Source organism: Pristis pectinata, chromosome 3 (genome assembly GCF_009764475.1).
Source record: "Pristis pectinata isolate sPriPec2 chromosome 3, sPriPec2.1.pri, whole genome shotgun sequence".
In the NCBI taxonomy this organism is placed as follows: Eukaryota; Metazoa; Chordata; class Chondrichthyes; order Rhinopristiformes; family Pristidae; genus Pristis; species Pristis pectinata.
This window is the reverse complement of record NC_067407.1, coordinates 32,878,844-32,902,200: the sequence shown is the minus strand read 5'-3', so window position 1 is coordinate 32,902,200 and position 23,357 is coordinate 32,878,844. Positions and strand designations below refer to the sequence as shown.

General features: G+C 42.5%; 1 protein-coding gene across 3 annotated transcripts in view; it reads right to left on the bottom strand.

Moving 5' to 3' along the window:
• Positions 1–23,357, bottom strand: part of spata6 (spermatogenesis associated 6) — a 73,101-nt gene that overhangs the window by 30,592 nt on the left and 19,152 nt on the right. For 2 of the 3 annotated variants that reach the window (XM_052012229.1, XM_052012231.1), the window contains 5 exons: positions 22,633–22,757; positions 10,474–10,554; positions 9,854–9,913; positions 7,291–7,575; positions 2,626–2,731 (listed from right to left, as the gene is read on the bottom strand). In XM_052012229.1, coding sequence (XP_051868189.1) covers positions 2,626–2,731; positions 7,291–7,575; positions 9,854–9,913; positions 10,474–10,554; positions 22,633–22,757 — 657 coding nt within the window. The remainder of the gene's footprint in view (positions 1–2,625; positions 2,732–7,290; positions 7,576–9,853; positions 9,914–10,473; positions 10,555–22,632; positions 22,758–23,357) is intronic. The other variant, XM_052012230.1, reaches the window with a different exon arrangement.

Here is a 23,357-nt window from a genome sequence, read left to right as displayed (position 1 = left end):
TCGGGGTAAGTGTTGGGACATCTGTTATTCATTATGTTTGTAAACGATTTGGATATGAATGTACATGGCACGATTAGCAAGTTTGCTGATGATAATAAATTAGGGGGTCTTGTTGATAGTGAAGCAGGTTACAACGAATTGCAAAGAGATCTTGATTAGTTAGGGAGATGGGCTGAGGAATAGCAAATGGATTTCAACTTAGATAAGTGTGAGGTGATGCATTTTGGACAGTCAAACCAGGGTAGGATTTATACAATGAATGGCTGGGCACTGACGAGTGTTGTGGAACAGAGGGACCTGGGAGTACAAGTGCACAGTTCACTGAAAGCGGCCGTGCAAGTAGACAGGGCATTTAGCACGCTGGCCTTCATCAGTCAGGGCATCGAGTTTAGGAGTAGGGACATTATGTTGCAGTTATATAAGTCATTGGTGAGGCTGCACTTGTAGTATTGTGTACAGTTTTGGTCACCCTGTTATAGGAAAGACATCATCAAGCTAGAGAGGGTGCAGAAGAGATTTACGAGGATGCTGCCTGGACCAGAGGGCCTGAGTTATAGGGAGAGGTTGGCCACACTGGATCTTTATTCCTGGGACCATAGGAGAATGAGGAGTGACCTCATAGAAGTTTATAAACTATTGAGGGGTATAGATAAGGTGGACAGTCATAGCCTTTTCCCCAGGGTTGGGGAGTCCATAACTAGAGTGCACAGATACAAAACCAGGGGGGAGAGATTTAAAAGAGACCCGTGAGGTAGCTTCTTTACACAGAAGGTAGTGAATATCTGGAATGAGCTGCCAGAGGAAGTGATCGAGGCAAGTACATTACAACATTTAAGAGGCATTTGGATAGGTACATGGAGGTGAGGGGCTTTGGAGGGTTATGGGCCGAACGGGGGCAACTGGGACTAGCAGGGAGGATGCTGTGGTCAGTGTGGATCAGTTGGGTCATAGAGCCTGTTTCCATGCTGTATTAATCTATGACTCTATGATATGCAGCCTAAGCCATATAAAACTGATCATTAATCCAGTAATGACCTCAACATACCACATGGGAAGTAAAATTCCAGAAAATTTGGATTGTACAAAAGAGAAGCTGAAAAGTCCAGATAACAATATTGTCTCCAAACAACTTCAGGCCAATAACATATATTATTGGTATAAATAAATAATAAAAATACTGACATTATTTATAGATGCTAATGTCATACAGGAAGAGTGCATTTCAGATGCTGGTATTGTAGTTAAATGTTGATTGTTGATTTAGAAATATGAGAATTGATTTGTTGTCACGTTATAGGTTGAACGGCCAGTTACAATGAGACACTAACTGAGCCACCTTTGTAGTGTTACCCCTCCTTTGCAATAATGACATGCAAGGTGGATGTACAGAGGGATTGTGATACACCCTGACTGTGGTTAGAGGGCAAGGAAGGTTCTGAAAATATGTCAAAACCTTCATGCTGACAGATGAATGTCTGGATGTGATTAGTCAAAAAGATAAAAATAAAAACATGTTAAAAAAGTTGCTAATAATACTTCAGTCTTTTCTGTATCAGACACACATTATGCTAGTATCAGCTAATCCTGGCAACTGCTGCACTTTATGAATCTCGGTTTAAATCAAAGTGCATAAAAAAATTAAAACCATAAAACTAGCAACTCCTGCATCGTTGGCTCTTATTTTTCCATGAGCAAATTAATTTGCTAAGTGCTCCGCATAGTTTCACAGGAAGTTCGCAAACAGAGGGAGCCCTAGAGATTGCTTCCAGCCTAAAAAAAAATTCCAGGGCTATTTTTACAAAAACAGCAAACTAATTTACTTTCCAAGACTGGCCAAATTGCTTGAGGTCACTTGTAATAAATAGAATTGGCAAGAAAATAAGGTTCATTATGAACCTTAGGATTTATTAGGCATTTTTCTAGTTAAAGGGTAAAGAGCCACATGCACACATATTAAAACCATCTGCCCAGGGCAGGGTTGCTTGCGCTGACACAGCAGAGAGCAAGGTTGACAATATCAGCTTAATTCTAGAAATAATCAGGATAAGGTAATTTACAAGGGTCACTGATTGCCCAAGGGCACTCTAACTGTTTCACCAGAACCAGTATATCTGTAGTGGAAGTTCGTTAATCATTCATAATAATATGCTCGCATCATCTCTTTGGAGAATGTACAATTCTGTACTACCTTTATATTAACTGAATCAAAATTAACTATAACGCATATTGCAATATCCATTAGAAATAATCTATAATATTGTGCTTCAAAAATTTTATATTCATTACTCTTCATTCTGAACTACCAGTGTATCTTTGCTGTTGTCCCCATTGTGATAATCTATGAACCCATCCTTTTTGGATTCTAGCTTCTTGGAATTCTCATAACAATTTGAGTTGTCGTGTGGTAATCTAATTTTTATGGCTGGTTTAACATCACAGCAATCGTATAACAAGGGCAAAATCTCAGCCAACCCAAACAGCTGAAATCTTAACAAGTCCCCTGACTAATTGAAATTACAATATTCTAGATTGTGATCAACTAAGTAATGTGGGTATCATAAAATACAATAATAATTAACTTAGAAAATGTTTAAAAACACAAAATGGAGAAGGTATTAGTCCTACCATCACAAAATGATGAACCCAGAGGCCAATTCTTTTGATAATTCGACTTAGAAGAAAGGGTTGAGGTAATGCACAAATCATCTGTGGGCAACAACTTATGATCAATCTGAAAATACAAATAAAATTTAGGTTAAGCATGCAGTAACTTATTACATTTATTCATGTATATATATTTTTTCAAGCGAATTCAGGTTTTCATATCCAATCCCATCATTTTACCCAAGGGATACTATAAAGCAATATATTGGTTTGGAAAGACAGTCATTGCCCCTTTTTGTGGAAAAATAGATAGCATCTCAGTGTTGATTGACCAGTTAATTTACATTGGTAGTATTGGTTACAGCATAAATGCTAGCTGGAACAGCGTAAAATATTTTCTTCAAATAGCAGTGGTATCTTTTAAATCAAACTAAGCAGGCACATTTTCACTGAAAGATACTATCTTCTACAATGCGGCATTCTCTTAATAATTCACTGTGGTATCATCCTAGATTTTGCGTTCAATCTTAGAGCGGTGATTAAATCTCCAGTTTAACACAGGGCTACCAGTTGTAATGACCCAAGAAGGTAATGCATTAAGACAATGGCCTGGATTTTATGTTGGCGATGAGATTGAAATTACTGGTGTTAGCTGTCATTACTCTGTAAAACTGACAGCAACTTTGGGATTACCTTATTTGCATGGTTTGTTGCCAAAACTCCAACAATGAAAATCAACACAGACATCAACAAGGAGCAAGAACTCACAATAAACTTCCAGTATTTAACTCTGATGATGTTTTTGCACAAAAACTAAAGAGACACAAGGAGAGCTTTCCCATGACAGAGAAGCATTTTATGGGAGAGAATGGCTCAAAGAGACTGAGATAACAGATTTTAATTAGCTTGTTAATTTAAAATCTCTTCTGTAGCTTATTAATTTAGGAACAATTTATTAGAATTATTTCAAATGGCTTGTTAATTTAAAGACTTAAAATTCTTTCCAAGACATTTCTAAAACTTCTTCAATGGCTTGTCAAATAAGTTTTAGCAAATGCTGATAATTTTTTTAAAAATTTGAAATGCAGCTTAACCTCCCTCTGTATGGTTCAGGTTAACTCTGGGGGTGTGTCTTAGCCTTTGGTTAGTTTTTAAACTTCTGATTAGGGCTACTCGACTGCCTCACACAATGTTATGTTTACGGCCAGGTGAAACAACAGCCCCGAGAGGAATCCTGCAAAAAAAACCTGGCAGTTTGTCCAAGTCCTTGCTAGCAAGGTTGCTGAAGGTAAGCTTGTAATCACGAGCAGCAGTGAGTGGTGTTACCTCACTGCTGACTGCAGAACCCAGATCTCTATTATTGTGAGCTCAAGTCATATTTACGAAAATTGGCTGCCACATATAAAATTATATGCAATAAGCCTATTAACTCTGCACGAGTAATAATGTCTATGCTGTGAAATACTGAGGCCATTTTATAAAAGCTTGATTGAATTCACTCAAATTGTCAGAAGTCAACCACAGTAAATCTTGGCAAATATTTTCCCTGCATTCAGTAAGATAGTGAGAAGAAAATGAAAACTTTTGCTTAACTGAGGAACTACAAAAGCACCTATTTTATCTTTAAACAAAGAACCATCAAGTTAAATGTCTATCATTTTCAACTTATCAAACCGCAATTAGACTGAAGTGAATTAGATTCCCTCAAATCATCAAAAACAGAAAACGATGAAAACGTTTAGCAATGTTTCCAGAAACCTATCCCCTTGTTTCCAATTTTTAAGATGTGCAGTGTTTTATCTTTTTTTCTTTATTTAGGGAGGTCATTTAAAAAGTCACCAAACAGCAATCTCCATTGTGCTTGAGAGAGTGCAGAGGAGATATAACAGGGTTGTTTACTGAGGAGAAAATCATGGTTGCTCAAGAGATAAGGGAAACAAGTGGAGATGTTTTGGAGAACATTCATATTACCAGGGAGGAAGTATTTGCAGCCTTACAGTGCATTAAGGTGGATAAATCCCCCAAGGCCTGACTGAGTGCATCCTCAGACTTTGTTGTGGGAGGCTAGAGAAGAAATTGAAGAGGCCCTTACAGAGATACTTGCTTCATCGTTAGCAGTTCTTGAAGACTGGAAGGTGGCTAATGTTGTTCCATTGTTTAAGAAGGGTAGCAAAGACAAGCCAGGGAACCAAAGGCCAGTCAGCCTGATATTAGTGGTGGGGAAGTTATTGGAGGGAATTCTGAGGGACAAGATCTACCAGCATTTGGATAGAGTCTGATTAGGAATAGTCAGCATGGCTTTGTGCATGGAAAGTCGTTCTTGACAAATCTTTTAAGAGTTTTTTTTGAAAAGGTAACAAAAATGGTAGATGGGGGTAGGGCAGTGGATGCTGTTGATTTGGATTTTAGCAAGGCCTTCAACAAGGTCCCGCATGGTAACTTGGTCTGGAAGGTTAGGTCCAATGGAATCCAGGGAGAGCTAGTTAGGTGGATTCAAAATTGGCTCAGGAGGTAGGAAGCAAAGGGTGGTGGTTGAAAGTTGTTTCTCCGAATGGAGGCTGGTGACTAGTGGTGTGCCGCAGGGGTAGGTGTTGGGAATCTTGTTATTTATATAAATTATTTGGATGCAAATGCCCAAGGCTTGATCAGTAAGTTTGCAGACGACACGAATTAGGAGGTTTTGTTGATAGTGAAGGAGTTTAAACTGGAAAGAGTGCAGAGAAAATTTATGAGGATGTTGCCAGGACTAGAAGGCCTGAGTTATAGGGAGAAGTTGGCCTGGCTTGGTCTTTATTCCTTGGAATGCAGGAGAATGGGAGGCGACCTTATAGAAGTGTTTAAAATTATGAGAGGCATAGATAAGGTGGATGGTAACAGTCTTTTTCTCAAGATAGTAAAGTCCAAAACTAGGGGGCATAGGTTTAGGGTGAGAGGGGAAAGATTTAAAAGGTTCCTGAGGGGAAACATTTTCCACGCTGAGGGTGGTGAGTATATGGAATGAGCTGCTAGAAAAAGTGGTTGAGACAGGGATAACAGTATCATTTAAGTACTTGGATAGGTACATGGAGGGGCAGGGCTTGGAGGACTATAGGCTGAAGGCAGGAAATTGGGACTAGCTGGGTGGGCACCATGGTCGACTTTGACTCATTGGGCGAAAGGGCCTATATCCGCGCTGCATTACTCTATGACTCATGACTGGAGAACTTTAGTTATGGGGAGAGATTGCTTGAGGGAAAACAAAACCAGCCTGTCCAAAGGGCGCTGAAGGGTGACCTGATAGAAGTAGATAAAATTATAAGAGGCATGGATAGGGTAGATAGAATCATTTTCCCATGGCAGGGATCTCAAAAATAAGAGAGTATATGTTAAAGATGACAGGAAGGAGTTTTAAAGGGAATTTGGGGGGAAAAGTTTTTTTTTGTTTACAGAGAGTGATCGATATCTGGAACTCACTGCCAAGAGTCATATACAATCACTACATTTAAGAGAAATTTAGACAAGCACTTAAATAAGCAAGGCATAGAAGGATGCAGACCTAATGTGGGCAAATAGGATTAGTATAGATGGGCAAAAAGGTTAGCATGAATATGACTGGCTGAAAGGACCTGTTTCTGTCCTGTACAATTCTGTGTGTTTTAACAAGATACCTTTATTAGCCACACGTACATTGAAACACACTGTGAAATACATCTTTTGCGGAGAGCGTTCTGGGGGCAGAATTTTTCTAATGCTCAATTCACACTATTTCTACTGCCTAAATGCTTGACAATAGATTAACAAATGAGCCACACAACTCAGTTAAAATAAATTATGATACATGCTGCAAATGCTGAAAAAATGAAATTGAAATAGCTTTTAAATGGTGAGAGATTGAAAGGCATTGGCACTCAGAGGAAACTGGGTGCCTGTACACAGATCATTTAAAGTTAACTTGCAACTACAGCAAGCAGTTAGGGGGGCAAATGACAAAGTAGCTTTTATTTCATGAAGATTTTAGTACAAGAGTAGAGATGTCTTGCTTCAATTACATAGGGCCATAGTGAAACCACATCTGAATTATTGAGCACAGATCTACTCTCCATACCCAAGGCAGGAAATACTTACAACAGAGGAGTTCAGCAAAGGTTCACCAGATTGATTCCTGGTAATGGCAGGTTTGTTGTACAAGGAGAATTAAGTAGACTGAACCTATACATTCAAAAGAAGATACAAATTCTTAAGGAGTTCAGCAGGGTAGATATGGAGTTGCTATTTCTCCTGGCCAGGTGTCTATAACCAGGGAGTCATAGTGTCAAATTAAACAGTTAGCCATCAAGGACAGAGATTAGAAGAAATTTCTTCAGCCGGGGGCAATTGATCTTTGGAACTTGCAACCCAAGATGACTGTGGAAGCTCATTCACTCAGTTTATTCAAGATAGAAATCAATGGATTTTTGGTTATTTAGCGATATAGAGTTTGTGCAGGAAACTTGTGTTAAAAGATAAAAGGTCAACCATGAACTTATTGAATGACAGAGCAGGAACAAGGGCTAAAGGGCTTACTATTTCTAATGTAGAACAGAAAATTCTGAATAGTCAACAGGTTAGGAAGCATATGTGGAAAGAAAAGAAAGTCTTAATGTTTCAGGTCAATGTCCTTTCACCATAACATTTTGTTTAATTAAATAATTATCTTTGATCACATACATGTCTTATTACAAATGGAGGCTTGCTATCGGTTTCCTTTTTAAATTGGTAAGGTCCTAGATTTAGGTGTGCAAGTCTCTGATTTGCTTCCTCTGAGAGTGCTGCCATTCGTCTTTTGGTATATGGTGATGGAGACCGTGTCTGGGATGCTATTGTGGGTTCCTTGTAGTGGTTATGTTTGCTGAACTTTCTCGGGCATTCTGCAAGGCAAGTTTTTCTCTTAGATGATTTTGTCATGGATTGTCTGACCGGGGAGGTCTGTGGTTCCAACTTCATATTATCCTCCTAAAAAAGAAATTATTTTTCACAAAAGCATTAATAAATAAATTTAAAGTAATCCACTGTGGACCTTTATAAACCTCTAACACTATGGTTATCTTCCAAAAGAAGGCAACTTGAGCACATATATATTTTAGACCTTCACTTAAAAATCAAGACATTACCAAAACAAGGAAAATAAAATTTGAAATAGTAATAATATTCATTCTTCAGGCTTAGCAAAATCACTAAGCACGTTAATTGCACTTGTGAAGAATCACTGCACAATTTAATAATAGCATTACATTGACAGAAAACTAAAAATAACTAAAAAGGCTTTCACTTTAAACTTCATGGAAACTTGACTACAATTCATTTTATCAAAAATAAAAACATATTCAACAGAATAAACTCCAAACAGTTATTGCATAGTGCTTGGGAACTTCACTCATATTTTCTTTGGTTCTCTTCCCTATTGATTCATTCTTAATATATAGTTTTAAATAAGTGTGCTAGTCCCCTACCTCCACTTACTTCCTGTTCACTCATTTATGCATATACGTTATTAGGAAAACAGAACAAAATAGTACAAGTGGCATTAAAATAAAAAAAAATCAAGCAGCAAAATGCATAGGTACAATAAAAAACTGAAATAAGGAGGAGGAAGAATTGTGAAAGAAATGAGTAAAATGTTAGAATTGGGAAAGTGCTGGAATACGTTAACAAGGAGGGAATAGCAGGACATTTTCAAAATCATAACCCAATTGAGTCAACATAGTTTTATAAAAGATAAATTGCGTTTAACCAATTTGCTGGAGTTCTTTGAGCAGGGCGAATAAAGGGGAACCTGTAGATATAATGCGATTGAGTTTCCAGAAGGCTTTCGATAAGGTGCAACATAAAAAGGTAACTGCACAAGATGAGAGTGCATGGGCAGGGGCAATGTGTTGCTATGGAAAAGAGTAACTAGCATAAAACAGGATAAATATGTCACTTTCAGCTTCTCAATGTGCAAGGTGCCAGAGATCAGTATTGGGACTTCAACTATGTTAAAAGTCATCAATGAGTTATCACAAAGGACCATGTGTACTGTAGGCTTGGTGGCTGATGATACAAAGATAGGCAGGTTAGCAAGTGATGAGGAGGATACAAATACCCTGAAAATGGGATAGTTATGCTCAGTTAGAGGGCAAGAGGTTGGCAGATGGAGAACAATATGGGAAAATATGAGGTTATTCTCTTTGGAAGGAAGAATGAAGTAGCACATTTTTACTTAAATAGAGCAAGACTACAAAATGTGATATGTAAAGATCTGAGGCTGTTAGTACATGAAACACAAAAAGTTAGCAAGCAAATAATTAGGAAAGCTAATGGATGTTGGCCTTTATTGCAGGGAGTATAAAAGCAGGGAAGTGTTGAAATTGCCAAACTATAGATGCTTTATATGCTCTTGCGGGCAACTTCAATAGTAGCACCCCCAATGTACCTTCACAGTTTCACTGAAAGTTTATAGTGATTTAAAAATTCAACAATATACTCCTAAGCCTCCAGGATCCCCCAAGAGAAGCAAAAATTCAATAGTATTGCCAACAAACCAGCCAAAGATTTGCTGAAGATTAGGTAAGGATGTCAGTGTAGTTCTCAGCTGGGTTTGCAGTCAATTTTCCACATTGCCAAGTAGGTAATATTGTATCTGTACTGCAAAAGCACAGGTAGGGGTACACTCAATGAAGGAGTGTAGGTCTTCATCATGAAGTGTGTGTTTCAGGGCCAAGTGAGTTGCTTTTGTTGCATTTTAACTTGACATTGAGGTTATGGCTGAGTGGTTCATCCAGTTTGATTCTTCTTTGTTTCTCTGATACAGTTAAGTATCTAAGCCACTTCAAAAATCAGCAAATAGTTAACAATAATGGCCAATTACCCATTTAGTTGCATGATGTGGCCAGTTGAGACCTCTGTCACAGAAGTGGCCACATCATGCAAACAAATAAGGTTATATCTGCCAATAGACTTTAATGAATCAATTGTGCTTCTAAGGAAAAAAAAATTCTGCTCCGTTTCTAGTTCTCAGTTTTCTAGTGCTTTTCTTAATATTGAACTCAAGTTCTAATATCCTAACGGTAGATAATAAATGCAAATCTGCTGTTATATGTAACTATATTAAAATAAAACAAAGGTTTTGTTCTGTTAATCGACAAGACTTGCAGGGAAACGCTGGCACTTTACAACCAAGTTGGTGGCATTTACTCCCTGTAAACATCAGGAAATTCAGGACTTCAGCAAAACATACAAGTTTGGAACTCACTGGCTGAACTTGACTGGGAAGTTCCTGGCTGTGCTCAGGGGATGGAGTCCACACAGAGTCCTGTAATAGAGCAAGAATTTGCTGCTATACCAGCCAGCTGAGCATCTTATTCCTCTCCTGGGTAAAGTTGCCATCTGAGTCACTAAGGGTCTCTCACTATGTTACAGTTGCCTCAAAGAAAGAGCAAGGCTGCTAATTTTGACTTGTGTCTAATACTGTAAACTGTAATATTCATTTTGTCATTTTTTAAATTATTTTTTCTACATTTACGATTTTATTATCACCTTTCTGTTAATCTTCTTAACTGTGTGGTACATCAATTCTATTTTAATCCTCGAGTGAAAGGACTGCAAACTAGCCTTCAATGCTGACAAAATTTTATTTCTAAACTATTAATGCACGAGTCAGTATGTGATGTGTGCTAAGAATTCAGGACTGATAAAAATTAAGGAACTAGCTGTTTTAATGAGGAGGGTATACACAACTGACGGGAGCCTTAATCCAAAACACATTAGGCAATGTGGACAGATTTATACGACCACATAAATAATAAATATTTTCTAAAAAATTCACCCAATATTATTTTTATCCACAATACAATTAATCAATGCAAAGCTCACCCCATATTCTACTTGTATAGGGTTGAGTGGGCATTCTTTGATAATTGACGTTGTTGAGAATTCTAGTCGGGGGGCTATACCCTGAAAGAGAAAAGACAAAATAACAGATTAAAATCTCCAACTCTAACATAATATCGTGAGGAAAAGAAAACATGGGTTATCAGAACATATCTAACCATTTCTGCACTGATCTACTGTTTACATTTCCCAATTACAGAAAATTGTTTATTCACTGTAACTAGTTTATAACTCTCCACCTCTGAAGGTCAGTGTTTCAAGCATCTCCCCAGTGCTCGAGGTCATCTACTAGAAGTTCACTAAAGTGAGTGCTGAGGGATTGTTTCTTAGTCAAAGGTATCATCTTCTGATGTGTTGGTTAAATTAAACTAAAAAGTATCATTTCTGGAGATAAATATTCTTCCAATATTATACCCAATATTCCTTTCTCTAACCACCACTAAATGCATAAAAGATTACAGCACAGTACAGGCACTTCGGCCCACAATGTTGTGCAAACATTTTATCCTGCTCTAAGATCTATCTCACCCTTCCATCCCACATAGCCCCCATTTCTCTATCATTCATGTGTCTATCTCAGATTCTCTTAAATGTCCCTAATGTATCTGCCCCCACAACATCTGCCGGCAACACGTTCCATGCACCCACCACTCTCTGTGTAAAGAAGTTACCCCTGACATCCACCTTATACCTTCCTCCAATCACCTTAAAATTATATCCCCTTGTGTTATCCATTGCCACTCTGGGAAAAAGTCTCTGACTGTCCACTCGATCTATGCCTCTTATTATCTTGTACACCTCTATCAAGTCACCTCTCATCCTCCTCCTCTCCAATTAGAAAAGCCCTCATAAGACATGATCTCCAATCCAGGCAACATCCTGGTAAATCTCCTCTGCACCCTCTAAAACTTCCACATCCTTCCTATAATGAGGCAACCAGAACTGAACACAATACTCCAAGTGTGGTCTAACCAGAGTTCTACGGAGCTGCAACATCACCTTGCACCTCTTGAACTCAATACCCCGACCAATGAAGGCCAACACACCATACGCCTTCTTAACAACCCTATCAACCTGCACAGCAACCTTGAGGGATCTATGGACATGGACCCCAAGATCCCTCTGTTCCTCCACACTGCTAAGAGTCCTGCCATTAATCTTGTATTCTGCCTTCAAATTCGATCTCCCGAAGTGTATCACTTGACACTTACCTGGGTTGAACTCTATCTGCCACTTCTCAGCCCAGGTCTGCATTCTATCAATATCCTCTTGTAATCCACAGCAACCTTCTACATTATCCACAACACAACCAATCTTTGTATCATCAGCGAACTTACTAACCCACCCTCCCACATCCTCATCCAAGTCATTTATAAAAATCACAAACAGCAAGGGTCCCAGAACAGATCCCTGTGGAACACCACTGGTCACCAACCTCCAGGCAGAATACACTCCATCTACCACCACCCTCTGTCTTCTATGGGTGAGCCAATTCTGAATCCACACAGCCAAGTTTCCCTGGATCCCATGCCTCCTGACTTTCTGAAGGAGCCTTCCATGAGGAACCTTATCAAACGCCTTACTAAAATCCATGTACACCACATCCACTGCTCTACCTTCATCAATGTGCTTTGTCACATCCTCAAAGAATTCAATCAGGCTCGTGAGGAATGACCTGCCCCTCACAAAGCCATGCTGACTGTCCCTAATCAGCCTATGCTTCTCCAAATGCCCATAAATCCTGTCTAAGAATCTTCTCCAGTAAATTGCCCACCACTGAAGACTCACTGGTCTGTCGTTCCCAGGGTTATCCCTACTCCCTTTCTTAAACAAAGGAACATTTGCCACCCTCCAATCATCTGGCACTACTCCTGTGGCCAGTGAGGACACAAAGATCGTTGCCAAAGGCGCAGTAATCTCATCCCTCGCTTCCTGTATTAACCTTGGATATATCCCGTCCGGCCCCGGTGACTTATCTATCCTAATGTTTTTCGAAAATTCCAGCACATCCTCTTTCCTCGCGTTGACATGCCCTAGCATATCAGCCTGTCATATGCCAGCCCCACAAACATCAAGGTCTCTCTCTCTGGTGAATACTGAAGCAAAGTATTCATTAAGGACCTCCCCTACCTCTTCCAACTTCAGGCACGTTTCCTCTTTTATCCCTGACCAGTCCTACCATCACTCTAGTCATCCTCCTATTCTTCATATACGGGTAGAACAGCTTGGGGTTTTCCTTCATCCAACTCGCCAAGGACTTCTCATGTCCCCTTCTAGCTCTCCCAAGTCCATTCTTAAGCTGTTTCCTGGCTACCTTGTAACTCTCCAGAGCCCTGTCTGATGCATGCTTTCTAAACCTCAGGTAAGCTTCTTTCTTCCTCTTGACAAGATATTCTACATCTCTTGTCAACCACAGTTCCTTCACATGTCAAACAGCTGTTTATATCATCTGAATTTTTGGGGACTTACTTGGCTGCCAAATCTGTCTACATGTCACACTAACTTCACTTTTTAAATAAATTCTATGTATATCAAAACAAGTGTGATTTCCTGAGAATCTTTACTTTATTTTATTTATACAGCACGATCACAGGCCCTTCAAATGGTAATGAGCCAGCGCTGCCCAATTACACCCATGTTAACCTAATAGACAGTACGTCTTTGGAATGTGGGAGGAAACTGGAGCACCCGGAGGAAACACAGGCAGTCACAGGGAGAACGTACAAACTCCTTACAGATAGCGGAGGGAAGTGAACCCCAATTGCTGGCTCTGTAATAGCGTTACGCTACCGTGCCACCCTCTTGATCTGATTGCACTATGATATAGGGTTATGTAAATACCAACTCTTCCACAGAAATGAGGCTGAATAAATATTTGCAACCTGAAAATCATGACTAAATTTCTGCAAGGACTGTTCCAATGATTTGTAATAGGTTTGGTGGAAGATTCCCAGAAATCACCTTTTGCTGTTTCTATGATTTTTGCAGAGCTTTGGCTTAAGATACAGGAGAGCAACAAAGTTTGTACAGAGCACCACTGAGGTGAGATGGCCTCGGTGTGTCCTCTTGCTCATCTGGCATCTTATCATACACTTTACAATTAGAAAAACCTTGACTTATTTTATTGTCACTGCTCACCCAAGACCAATGCCAAGCTTCTCACCAAATATCCACAGTTGCTTTTCTCCCCCCTTTATCATTGCCCCAAGTGACTTCAATCTCCAGCTCAACCCACTGCCACTCTCCCTTGCATTCACTGCCCTCTCAGCTTTGCTTAATTTTGCTATCCAAGTAAACTTTACCACCTCTTCTCACAGCTGCCCACTTTGCATCTTCCGTGACCTCTTTGCTTCCACTACCCGAATCACAGAAAATACATCTCCGATCACTTTTTCGTATCTTTCCCCAGTCACATCCCTCGTCCACTCTAATCCTTTTTCCTATCAGCCTCAAAAGAACTTCTCCAAGTTACTTACAAAAGAAGAGTCAAATTCCCTGAACCCTTTCTCCCTCCCATAATACATCTACAACCATTGATGCCTAAGTGTACCCTCATCTCTATCTTGGTTCCTTTATATTGATTATATTCCTCTTCCTGGCCACCGTGTCGGGCTGTTAAAAACTTTGTTTTATCTGACCCCACATTGAGCTTAAAGTGACATATGTGTGTTTTTACCAAATTGCTCCATTCCTTAACAATGCCTTAGCTCTCATTTGCTGTTGAATGCTCATGCATATCTGTTGCCTCCAGACTTGACTACTCCAATGCACTCCTGACCGATTTCCCTCATTCTACACTCCGCAAACCCGAGTTCCTCCCGATTCAGATTCTCTACTCCTAAACTGTAGCAAACTCAATTCACCCATTAACCCTTTGCTTGCTGACTTACATCAGCTTCCAGTTACAAACATCTCAATTTTAAAATTCTGCTGCTCATTATCAAAGCACTTCATAATCTTGTCCCACCCTATTTCCTTCAGTCTAGGATATCAGCACTCTTCTAATGATGGCCTCTCAACTCCAAATTTAATTTGTGTGCCATTGGGTAGTTGTGTTATCAGCTGCACAGCCTCAAGCTCAGGAATTCTCTCTGAACCACTCCACCTCTTTTCTCCTTTAGGATTCTCCATATACCCACACTTTTAACAAAACTTTTGAAAATTGTATGTGGCCCTCATATTGTTTGATAGAAGTTCCTAGGTATGTTTTGCTACATTAAAGTATTACATAAATATATACTGCACTTGCTATTTTCCTTTTATGATCTTCTGCTCCCATCTTCACTAAATACTTTTCCTCCAACAGCTTCTGTGCTGCTTTAGAAGTAGTCAGCTGCCATCATGGCTCTGCCAACAGTGGCAGGGGTTTCTAGTTTATATCATTCTGTGGCCACTCACCGTTTAGTCGGGCGAACCGGCTCGGCAGTCGGGTCGCGCGGCGTCGGAGCGACGAGGCCCAAGATGGCGGCGGGCCTCGTCTTTCCGAGCGACGGGGAGAACCCGCGCGCGGGAAAGTCTTGATGACGTAATACTTACGTCATTGCCGGTTTCATTGGGCGGGAACAGTCTCCCTTAAAGGGCCCATGCAAGGCGGGAAAATAAACCAGTTCTTGTTCGGCAATCCTCCGACTAGCGTCTTGTTTTATTCCGCGGTAGCAACCGCTACATTGGTGACCCCGACGGTCCAAACGGCTTTTGGACCCGCGCAATGGACGACAGCGCAGCAGCCAACGCAGTGGCCCTCAAGCTGCCCACCTTTTGGACACTTCGGCCCAGTGTCTGGTTTGACCAGGCCGAAGCGCAATTCCACCTTCGGCAGATCACCTCCGACTCCACGAAGTACTACCATGTGGTTAGCTCTCTGGACCAAGAGACAGCTGCCCAGGTTGGAGACTTCATCCAGTCGCCTCCGGAGGAAGATAAGTACCCGGCTTTCAAAGACCTTTTGATTAGGACCTTCGACCTCTCCTGTCGTGAGCGCGCCGCCCGCCTACTTCATCTGGATGGCCTGGGGGACAGATCCCCATCCGCCCTAATGAATGAGATGCTGGCATTGGCCGAGGGACACAAGCCATGCCTGATGTTCGAACAGGCCTTCCTCGAACAACTCCCCGATGACATCCACTTGTTGTTAGCTGACGCCGACTTCAGCAACCCCCGTGAGGTGGCCGCCCGGGCAGATGTCCTGTGGAGGGCCAAGCGCGAGAGCGGTTCGTCCATCAGTCAAATCACCAGGCCGCGAGCCCAACGCCCGCCTCGCCCGGCCCCAGCAACCGAGCAGCCACACCCTAGGAACGCAGACGACACGGGTGACCAGCTGTGCTTCTACCATCAGAGGTGGGGTGCAGAGGCCCGATGCCGCCCACCCTGCAAGTTTCAGGGAAACGCCAGGGCCAGCCGCCGCTGATGGCTACGGCGGCTGGCCGCCGACAGAGCCTCCTCTTCGTTCAGGACAAGAAATCTGGACGGCGTTTCCTCGTTGATACTGGAGCGGAGGTCAGTATTTTGCCCCCGACCGGCCGCGACACTCGTGCCAGGCCACCAGGTCCTCTACTCAATGCCGCCAACGGTACAACGATACGGTCTTTCGGCACCCGTACACTTCAATTACAATTTGGCGGCAGCCGTTTTACCTGGACCTTTACCCTTGCCACCGTCGCCCGACCACTCCTAGGAGCCGATTTCCTTCGGGCCCACAACCTGTCAGTCGACCTGCGAAGGAAGCGGTTAGTCCACTCTAGCACTCTCCAGACCTATCCCCTGGGAGAAATCAGCCCACCAGCCCTGCGCCTGGACTCCATTTCCCTGTCTGGCGACGATTTCGCCAAGCTCCTAGCCGAATTCCCATCGATTTTGGCACCTTCATTTACAAATTCTAGGCCCAAACACGGGGTACGACACCACATCATTACTACAGGGCCACCCCTTCATGCCAGAGCACCACGATTACCTCCAAACAAGCTCCGCCTGGCAAAGGAAGAGTTCCGTCACATGGAGGAGCTGGGGATTGTTCGCAGGTCAGACAGCCCCTGGGCCTCCCCCCTGCACATGGTCCCCAAAGCCACCGGAGGGTGGAGGCCCTGCGGCGACTACCGCAGGCTGAATGACGCCACCACCCCGGACCGCTATCCCATCCCTCACATCCAGGACTTCGCAGCGAACTTACACGGGGCCCGCATCTTTTCCAAAGTGGACCCCGTTAGGGGATACCACCAAATCCCGGTCCATCCGGATGACGTCCCCAAAACTGCGATTATCACCCCATTCGGCCTGTTCGAATTCCTTCGGATGCCGTTCGGCCTTAAGAACGCCGCGCAGACCTTCCAGCGGCTGATGGACGCGGTAGGCCAAGACCTGGACTTCATGTTCATTTACTTAGACGACATACTGATCGCCAGCCGTAACCGCCAGGAACACCTTTCCCACCTCCGCCAGCTGTATTCCCGCCTCCGCGATTTCGGCCTCACGATCAACCCGTCCAAGTGCCAATTCGGACTTGACTCTATCGATTTCCTCGGCCACAAAGTCACCAGCGACGGGGCAACACCTCTACCCGCCAAGGTGGACGCTATCCGCCATTTTGCCCGCCCCGACACAGTCAAAGGCCTACAGGAATTCCTTGGGATGGTCAACTTTTACCATCGGTTCATCCCTGCAGCAGCCCATATCATGCGCCCTCTGTTCTCGCTGCTGGCTGGTAAGGGCAAGGACATCACCTGGACTGACGAGGCTGCGGCTGCTTTCGTTAAGGCCAAAGATGCCCTGGCAGACGCCACGATGCTTGTACACCCTAGGACTGACGTCCCAACTGCCCTCACGGTAGACGTATCCAACACCACGGTGGGTGGGGTACTGGAACAGCTACTCGAAGGCCGCTGGCAACCCTTGGCATTTTTCAGCAAGCACCTTAGACCGCCCGAACTGAAGTACAGCGCTTTTGATCGGGAACTTCTAGCACTGTATCTGGCGGTCCGGCATTTCCGATACTTTCTAGAAGGCAGGCCTTTCACCGCTTTCACCGATCATAAGCCTCTGTCCTTTGCCTTCTCCAAAGTCTCCGATCCCTGGTCAGCTCGTCAGCAGAGACATTTATCCTACATTTCCAAATTCACAACTGACATCCAACATGTCTCCGGAAAGGATAATGTCGTTGCTGATGCACTTTCCAGACCAACCATCCACAACCTATCCTCGGGTGTCGACTACGCGGCCCTAGCTGACGCACAGCAAGCCGACGACGAACTGCCCAGCTATAGAACCGCAGTCTCGGGTCAGCAGCTCCGAGATTTCTTGGTTGGTCCAGGTCAGCGGACCCTACTTTGCGACGTTGCGACTGGTCAGCCCCGCCCTATAGTCCCTGCAGTCTGGCGGAGACGTGTTTTTGACTCGGTACATGGGTTGGCGCACCCGTCCATCAGATCTACCGTCCGACTGGTCGCCAGCAACTTTGTCTGGCATGGCCTGCGCAAACAGGTCAGTGAGTGGGCCAGGACTTGTCCGCACTGCCAGACGTCAAAAATCCAGCGACACACCAAGGTCCCACCACAGCAGTTCGAGCCTACCCGTAGGAGGTTCGACCACATACACGTCAACCTCGTGGGCCCTCTGCCGGTTTCAAGAGGAGCCCGGTACCTCCTTACCATCCTGGACCGGTTCACGAGGTGGCCTGAGGCAACCCCCCTGACTGACATCACAACTGATTCCTGCGCCCGGGCGCTGCTCACAACTTGGGTCTCATGTTTTGGTGTTCCGGCCCACATCACTTCAGACAGAGGCACCCAATTCACTTCCAGTCTCTGGGCTGCATTAGCGAACCTGCTAGGGACGCAGCTGCACACCACCACGGCCTACCATCCTCAATCAAATGGGTTGGTGGAACGTTTTCACCGCCATCTGAAATCAGCCTTGATGGCCCGCCTGAAGGGTCCTAACTGGGTTGACGAGCTGCCTTGGGTCCTGCTCGGCATACACACTGCCCCCAAAGAAGACCTCCGCACTTCGTCAGCTGAGCTTGTGTACGGGGCGCCCCTAGTTGTCCCCGGGGATTTCATACCTGCCCTTCGGGACCAAGGGGAACAACCCCCAGCAGTCCTGCAAAGACTGCGCGAGAAGCTTGGCGACTTGGCCCCGATTCCCACGTCACGGCACGGTCACGCCCCATCCTGCCAGCCCAAGGAACTACGGGACTGTAAGTTTGTTTTCATTCGCAGGGGCACACCTCGGGCACCATTGCAACGACCATATGAGGGACCGTTCCGAGTCATACGGAATAACGGATCCACCTTTATTTTGGACATTGGAGGCAGGGAACAGGTTTTCACGGCGGACCGCCTCAAACCGGCCCATTTGGATCTGCAACAACCTGTTGAGGTTGCAACGCCGCGACGCAGAGGCCGGCCCCCTAAGCGGCAGCTGGCACAGCCCGCGGACCTTGGGGACTGTATCGCCGGTTCTAGGGGGGGTTGTGTGGCGACTCACCGTTTAGTCGGGCGAACCGGCTCGGCAGTCGGGTCGCGCAGCGTCGGAGCGACGAGGCCCAAGATGGCGGCGGGCCTCGTCCTTCCGAGCAACGGGGAGAACCCGCGCGCGGGAAAGTCTTTTCACGTCATTGCTGGTTTCATTGGGCGGGAACAGTCTCCCTTAAAGGGCCCGCGCAAGGTGGGAAAATAAGCCAGTTCTTGTTCAGCAATCCTCCGACTCGCATCTTGTTTTATTCCGCGGTAGCAACCGCTACAATTCCTACATTCAATTCTTATGCAGTTTTAGGGAAGTTAAAGCTCAGCCTTAATTACTAGCTCCATAAGACATTTGCTGCCATCTTTTAGGACATGCAGTGCAGCTTAGCTAAATAAGTCAGCCCACTTTGGCTTGTGCTAAGATTATTGTCTGTAGCGAGACCTTCAAGGCAAAAAGTCATCCACTGTGGCCATCATAAGTATCTCTAATAGAAACACAACAATATCCCATCTCCCAAACTATGTTGCCTGGGATAGATAAATGAGCAAAAACATTGAGAAAGGGCAATTCCTAATTAACAACCAACTGAAAACGATTTGAGTAAGTTTTTCTTTGTTCTAGACTTGATGTTGATGGCAATGTTATAGTAACAAGAAATACTTATGTGGTTGAATGACAGGAAAGCAATCAGACTGCAGAAAGGCAATCAAATATTATGACGTACACACAGTGCCCTTGAGAGGTTATTTTAATTTTGTAAAGTGTGTCCTCTAATTTCTAGGTTACTAATGGAACCTGAGAAACTGCACATTGTAAATTGAGTGTATTTAATCCTGCCTGTTGAATGACAGATCTTTTTGAGCACAAATATGAAGCCCAAACAAGTTACTGTAATAGGCAAATGTTAATTTTAAACATTAAAAGATATAAACAATTCAGCCACAAACGTGATCATATTATGACAAGTGGAATATGTTGATTATTAAAATTTTGTTTAGAAATGATCTTGAACGTTTTTTTTTCCAAGAACTATTTTAAATGCCTCATCAATATATCATGATAATGAAAGGGTGAGTTGTTTCTTCAGGGTTCTTCCAATACATAAATATTCATAAAGTGTTACTGGAAGTAAGTTTTATAGACAGAAAATCTAACTAACTTTTACATACAAGTGAATATATAATCCATCATGTACTACAATGTTGTTGCCCTCATAACACATTTTCCTTAACCCACTGTTACAATACCAGAAGAGATCTAACAAGCCTTTTACAATTTTAGGCTAAAATAGTTGAAGTGGCCTTTCAGCTCCCTATAAACATTGAAGTTCAACTAGAATTTTGAAGATGTTCCCAGTGTTATGCAGGTCTGCCAACTCCGTTCAGGTCTCAAACCTTGCCTGTGAAATGACATCAGTCTTCCAATCACTGATATGTTTATGCAAAGGATTGCATCAGCCATGCCTCTGAATCACTGTTTTTAATGTCAATCAATGTCCACCAAAAGCAAAAAAGACAAACAGCAACCAACAATTCATAATATCATTAACTTCTTAATTTACTGAGCTAATCTTAGGTCACAGACATCAATGGCATTGTTGTGAAACTGTGGCACTGCTGATACAAGCACATTCATAATAATAGCTCAATTTGCAATAACGTCAAAAACAATTTTCTAACACATTTCAGCTGGCAGTCTACACTTAACCTACACTCACTTTAGCAATACGTTTCCAATATGTACTGAAAAATCTCGCAAATAGCTGTCAGCAATTTGGTCTTCAGATGACATTGCAAAATATAACCACTTAGTTTAAAAAACTCAGCCAGAGATTGGTTTGTGCAATAGGCAGATTTCCAGATCATGAAGCTAATATCAGAGCCCAGTGGTTCACACCAAGTGAATATTCTGATGTAGTTTCCCAGGATAGTTGAGGCATCAAGCCAATCTGGATGTAAGCTCTGTGGGTAGGGAGCTGGTGTTGAGGAGTTGAGCACAGGCTAACTTAAGCCCATAGTTTTGCTGGGACGGCTATGGAATTCCTGTTCCTACTGGTACACAAGAAGAAACAAGCCTTGAGTACTTTCCAGTGCTCACTTTAGTTCACAGCAAACTCCAAAAACTCATCATTGCATCATATGCTACACTTAGCGTCTGCCTAATTTGCTAACAGGCAACAAAAACAGCTGCTATTGGAACTGGATTGGCTTTGGTTCCAGTTAGGAAGGGAAACACTAAGGTCATCAGCTGTCAATTTGGAGCCATGGATCTCCAGAAATCTAGTTCTGGAAATCAACTTCTCCTTCAGCTGATATAACTTGAATTGTGCATTCACAAAATGCACAAAAAGAAAACAAGAAAGAGTAATACCTCTCTCAGTTTGTATTCAAATACAGCCTACCCCCAGGTTACGACTGTTTGGGTAACAGAAATTCACCCTGACAGAATTCATTAATCATTATCCAAAAATCTGAGACACATAATAAAATTCACTCAATAAAAAGTAGATAAATAAATACAACACATTGCCTTCAACTCGCATTTCTTGACGCATGCCATTTAACAGCTTTGCATTGCATAAAACCATGACAGACTGTTTTCTAAGAACGCAGCTCCCGACCACGTTCCCCCCCCACCATAACATAGAGGTAGCCTGTAAAGATTGCAAAGTGTTACCGTGTAAGATTGCAAGCTAAATATTTAAAATATACTTTGTCAAAGTGGCACAATGAGCTACTGTAATTATAAATAAAGTACAACAGTTTCCACTAAATTCAGATTCTATTTTAAGGGTCAAATTTAAGGGTAGCTAAGAAGCTTTAGGTTTATTGTTTGGTATTATACTGTTGGAAAATACCAGTTTAAATTAAATTTGACAAATGCAAAATCTTAGTAATTTGCATGCAATTTTCAAGTGTTGTATCCTATTTAGTTCTTCATTCTTGTCTCCTGTGCATCCCTATTTTAAAGTATTCCATCAGTGGTAGGTACATTTCCAATTCCTAAGCCCAATAAGCCCTACAATACCCTCTCTAAATGCAAGTCCCTCTTTCACTCTGACCATTCCTTCTCCTACAGATGCTTCTTAAAATGCACAAGCCAAACAATTTAAAGCAATGATTAAAATATTTAAATTGCTATTTCCCTGCTTTAATTGGCAGCTCTTTTGCCTGACCTTCCACATGGTTCATTTTCCTAGCATGACTCTGCCAACAGGAGAGTCATATCACTAGTGCTATTTAAAGAGATCATGAAGTACTTACGGGTTAGTTCTTGCTTTGTCAGAAAGCAGAGTACAGGAGCAGCTCTGATGTGAGACAGGAAGAAGAGCACTGTGTATATTGAGTTGCATACTAAGTTAGCATACCAGATTTATTACCTTCAGGAGCCAGGTTTAATCTAGATCACTAGTCAGGTAAAAGCTTCCCAATTTATACAAGATGTCATGCTTATGTAGAGGGGTGATAATGCTGTCACAAAGTAAAAAAATACTTTTTTTTCTAATATGATATGCCTAAAATGATTTCTTGCCCCTTTCAGCAGCAATACCATTTCTGAACTTGATAAACCTTAAATTCACCTTCAACTTCTTAAAGATAAACATGATTATTTGCTGTAAAGAAATTTTGGAAAATGTGTTGCAATGTAACATATATCCTGCATTAACCGTTCATCAATACTCACAGGGAAATTAATTGATCTTTTCATTAACAGTTCTCTGTCCATTCCTGGATAGCTTGGTGTTAACCTGCGACCAGGATATAGAAACTCCCGGGTGTTCTGCTCATAAATAGATAGCGTTTCCCCCACTGCAAAGAAATATTTTGAAGATGTCATGCCTTAAAACTTATGACCCACTTCACTTCTGTAACAATAGCAAATCAGGACTAATGCACAGCAGTAAAATGCTTGATTTTACAGAATTACCAGATTCAGACAATATGTTGGCATGCCAGCATGTATGCCATCAGGACTCCTACTAGGTGAAGAATGTTTGGCAATGGACACGTGAATAAGGGCGAGAGTGGGATAAAGACGATACATAAAAATAACAAGAACAGTAAGTGATAATGATAGTAAAATCTTTAGAGTAACAATTCATAATATCAATCTGACGCACCCATATCCTCTGCTAACTTATTACACAACTCAGTATCCACTGTGTTCCTCTTCCTGCCTCACAACACAGCTGCTCCTGTTCTTTGCTTTATGACAGAACAAGAACAGACAAGTTCTTCATGATCTCTTTAACTAGCGCTAGTGATGTGACTTCCCTGTTGCTAGAGTCATGCTAGGAAAATATATCACGTGGAAGGTAAGGCCCAGTTCAAATGTGTCAAATTAGTGTATGCCTCCAAGGCAAAAACTTCACAAATAAAGGAAATCCTGTTGTATTTTAAAACAAGGCC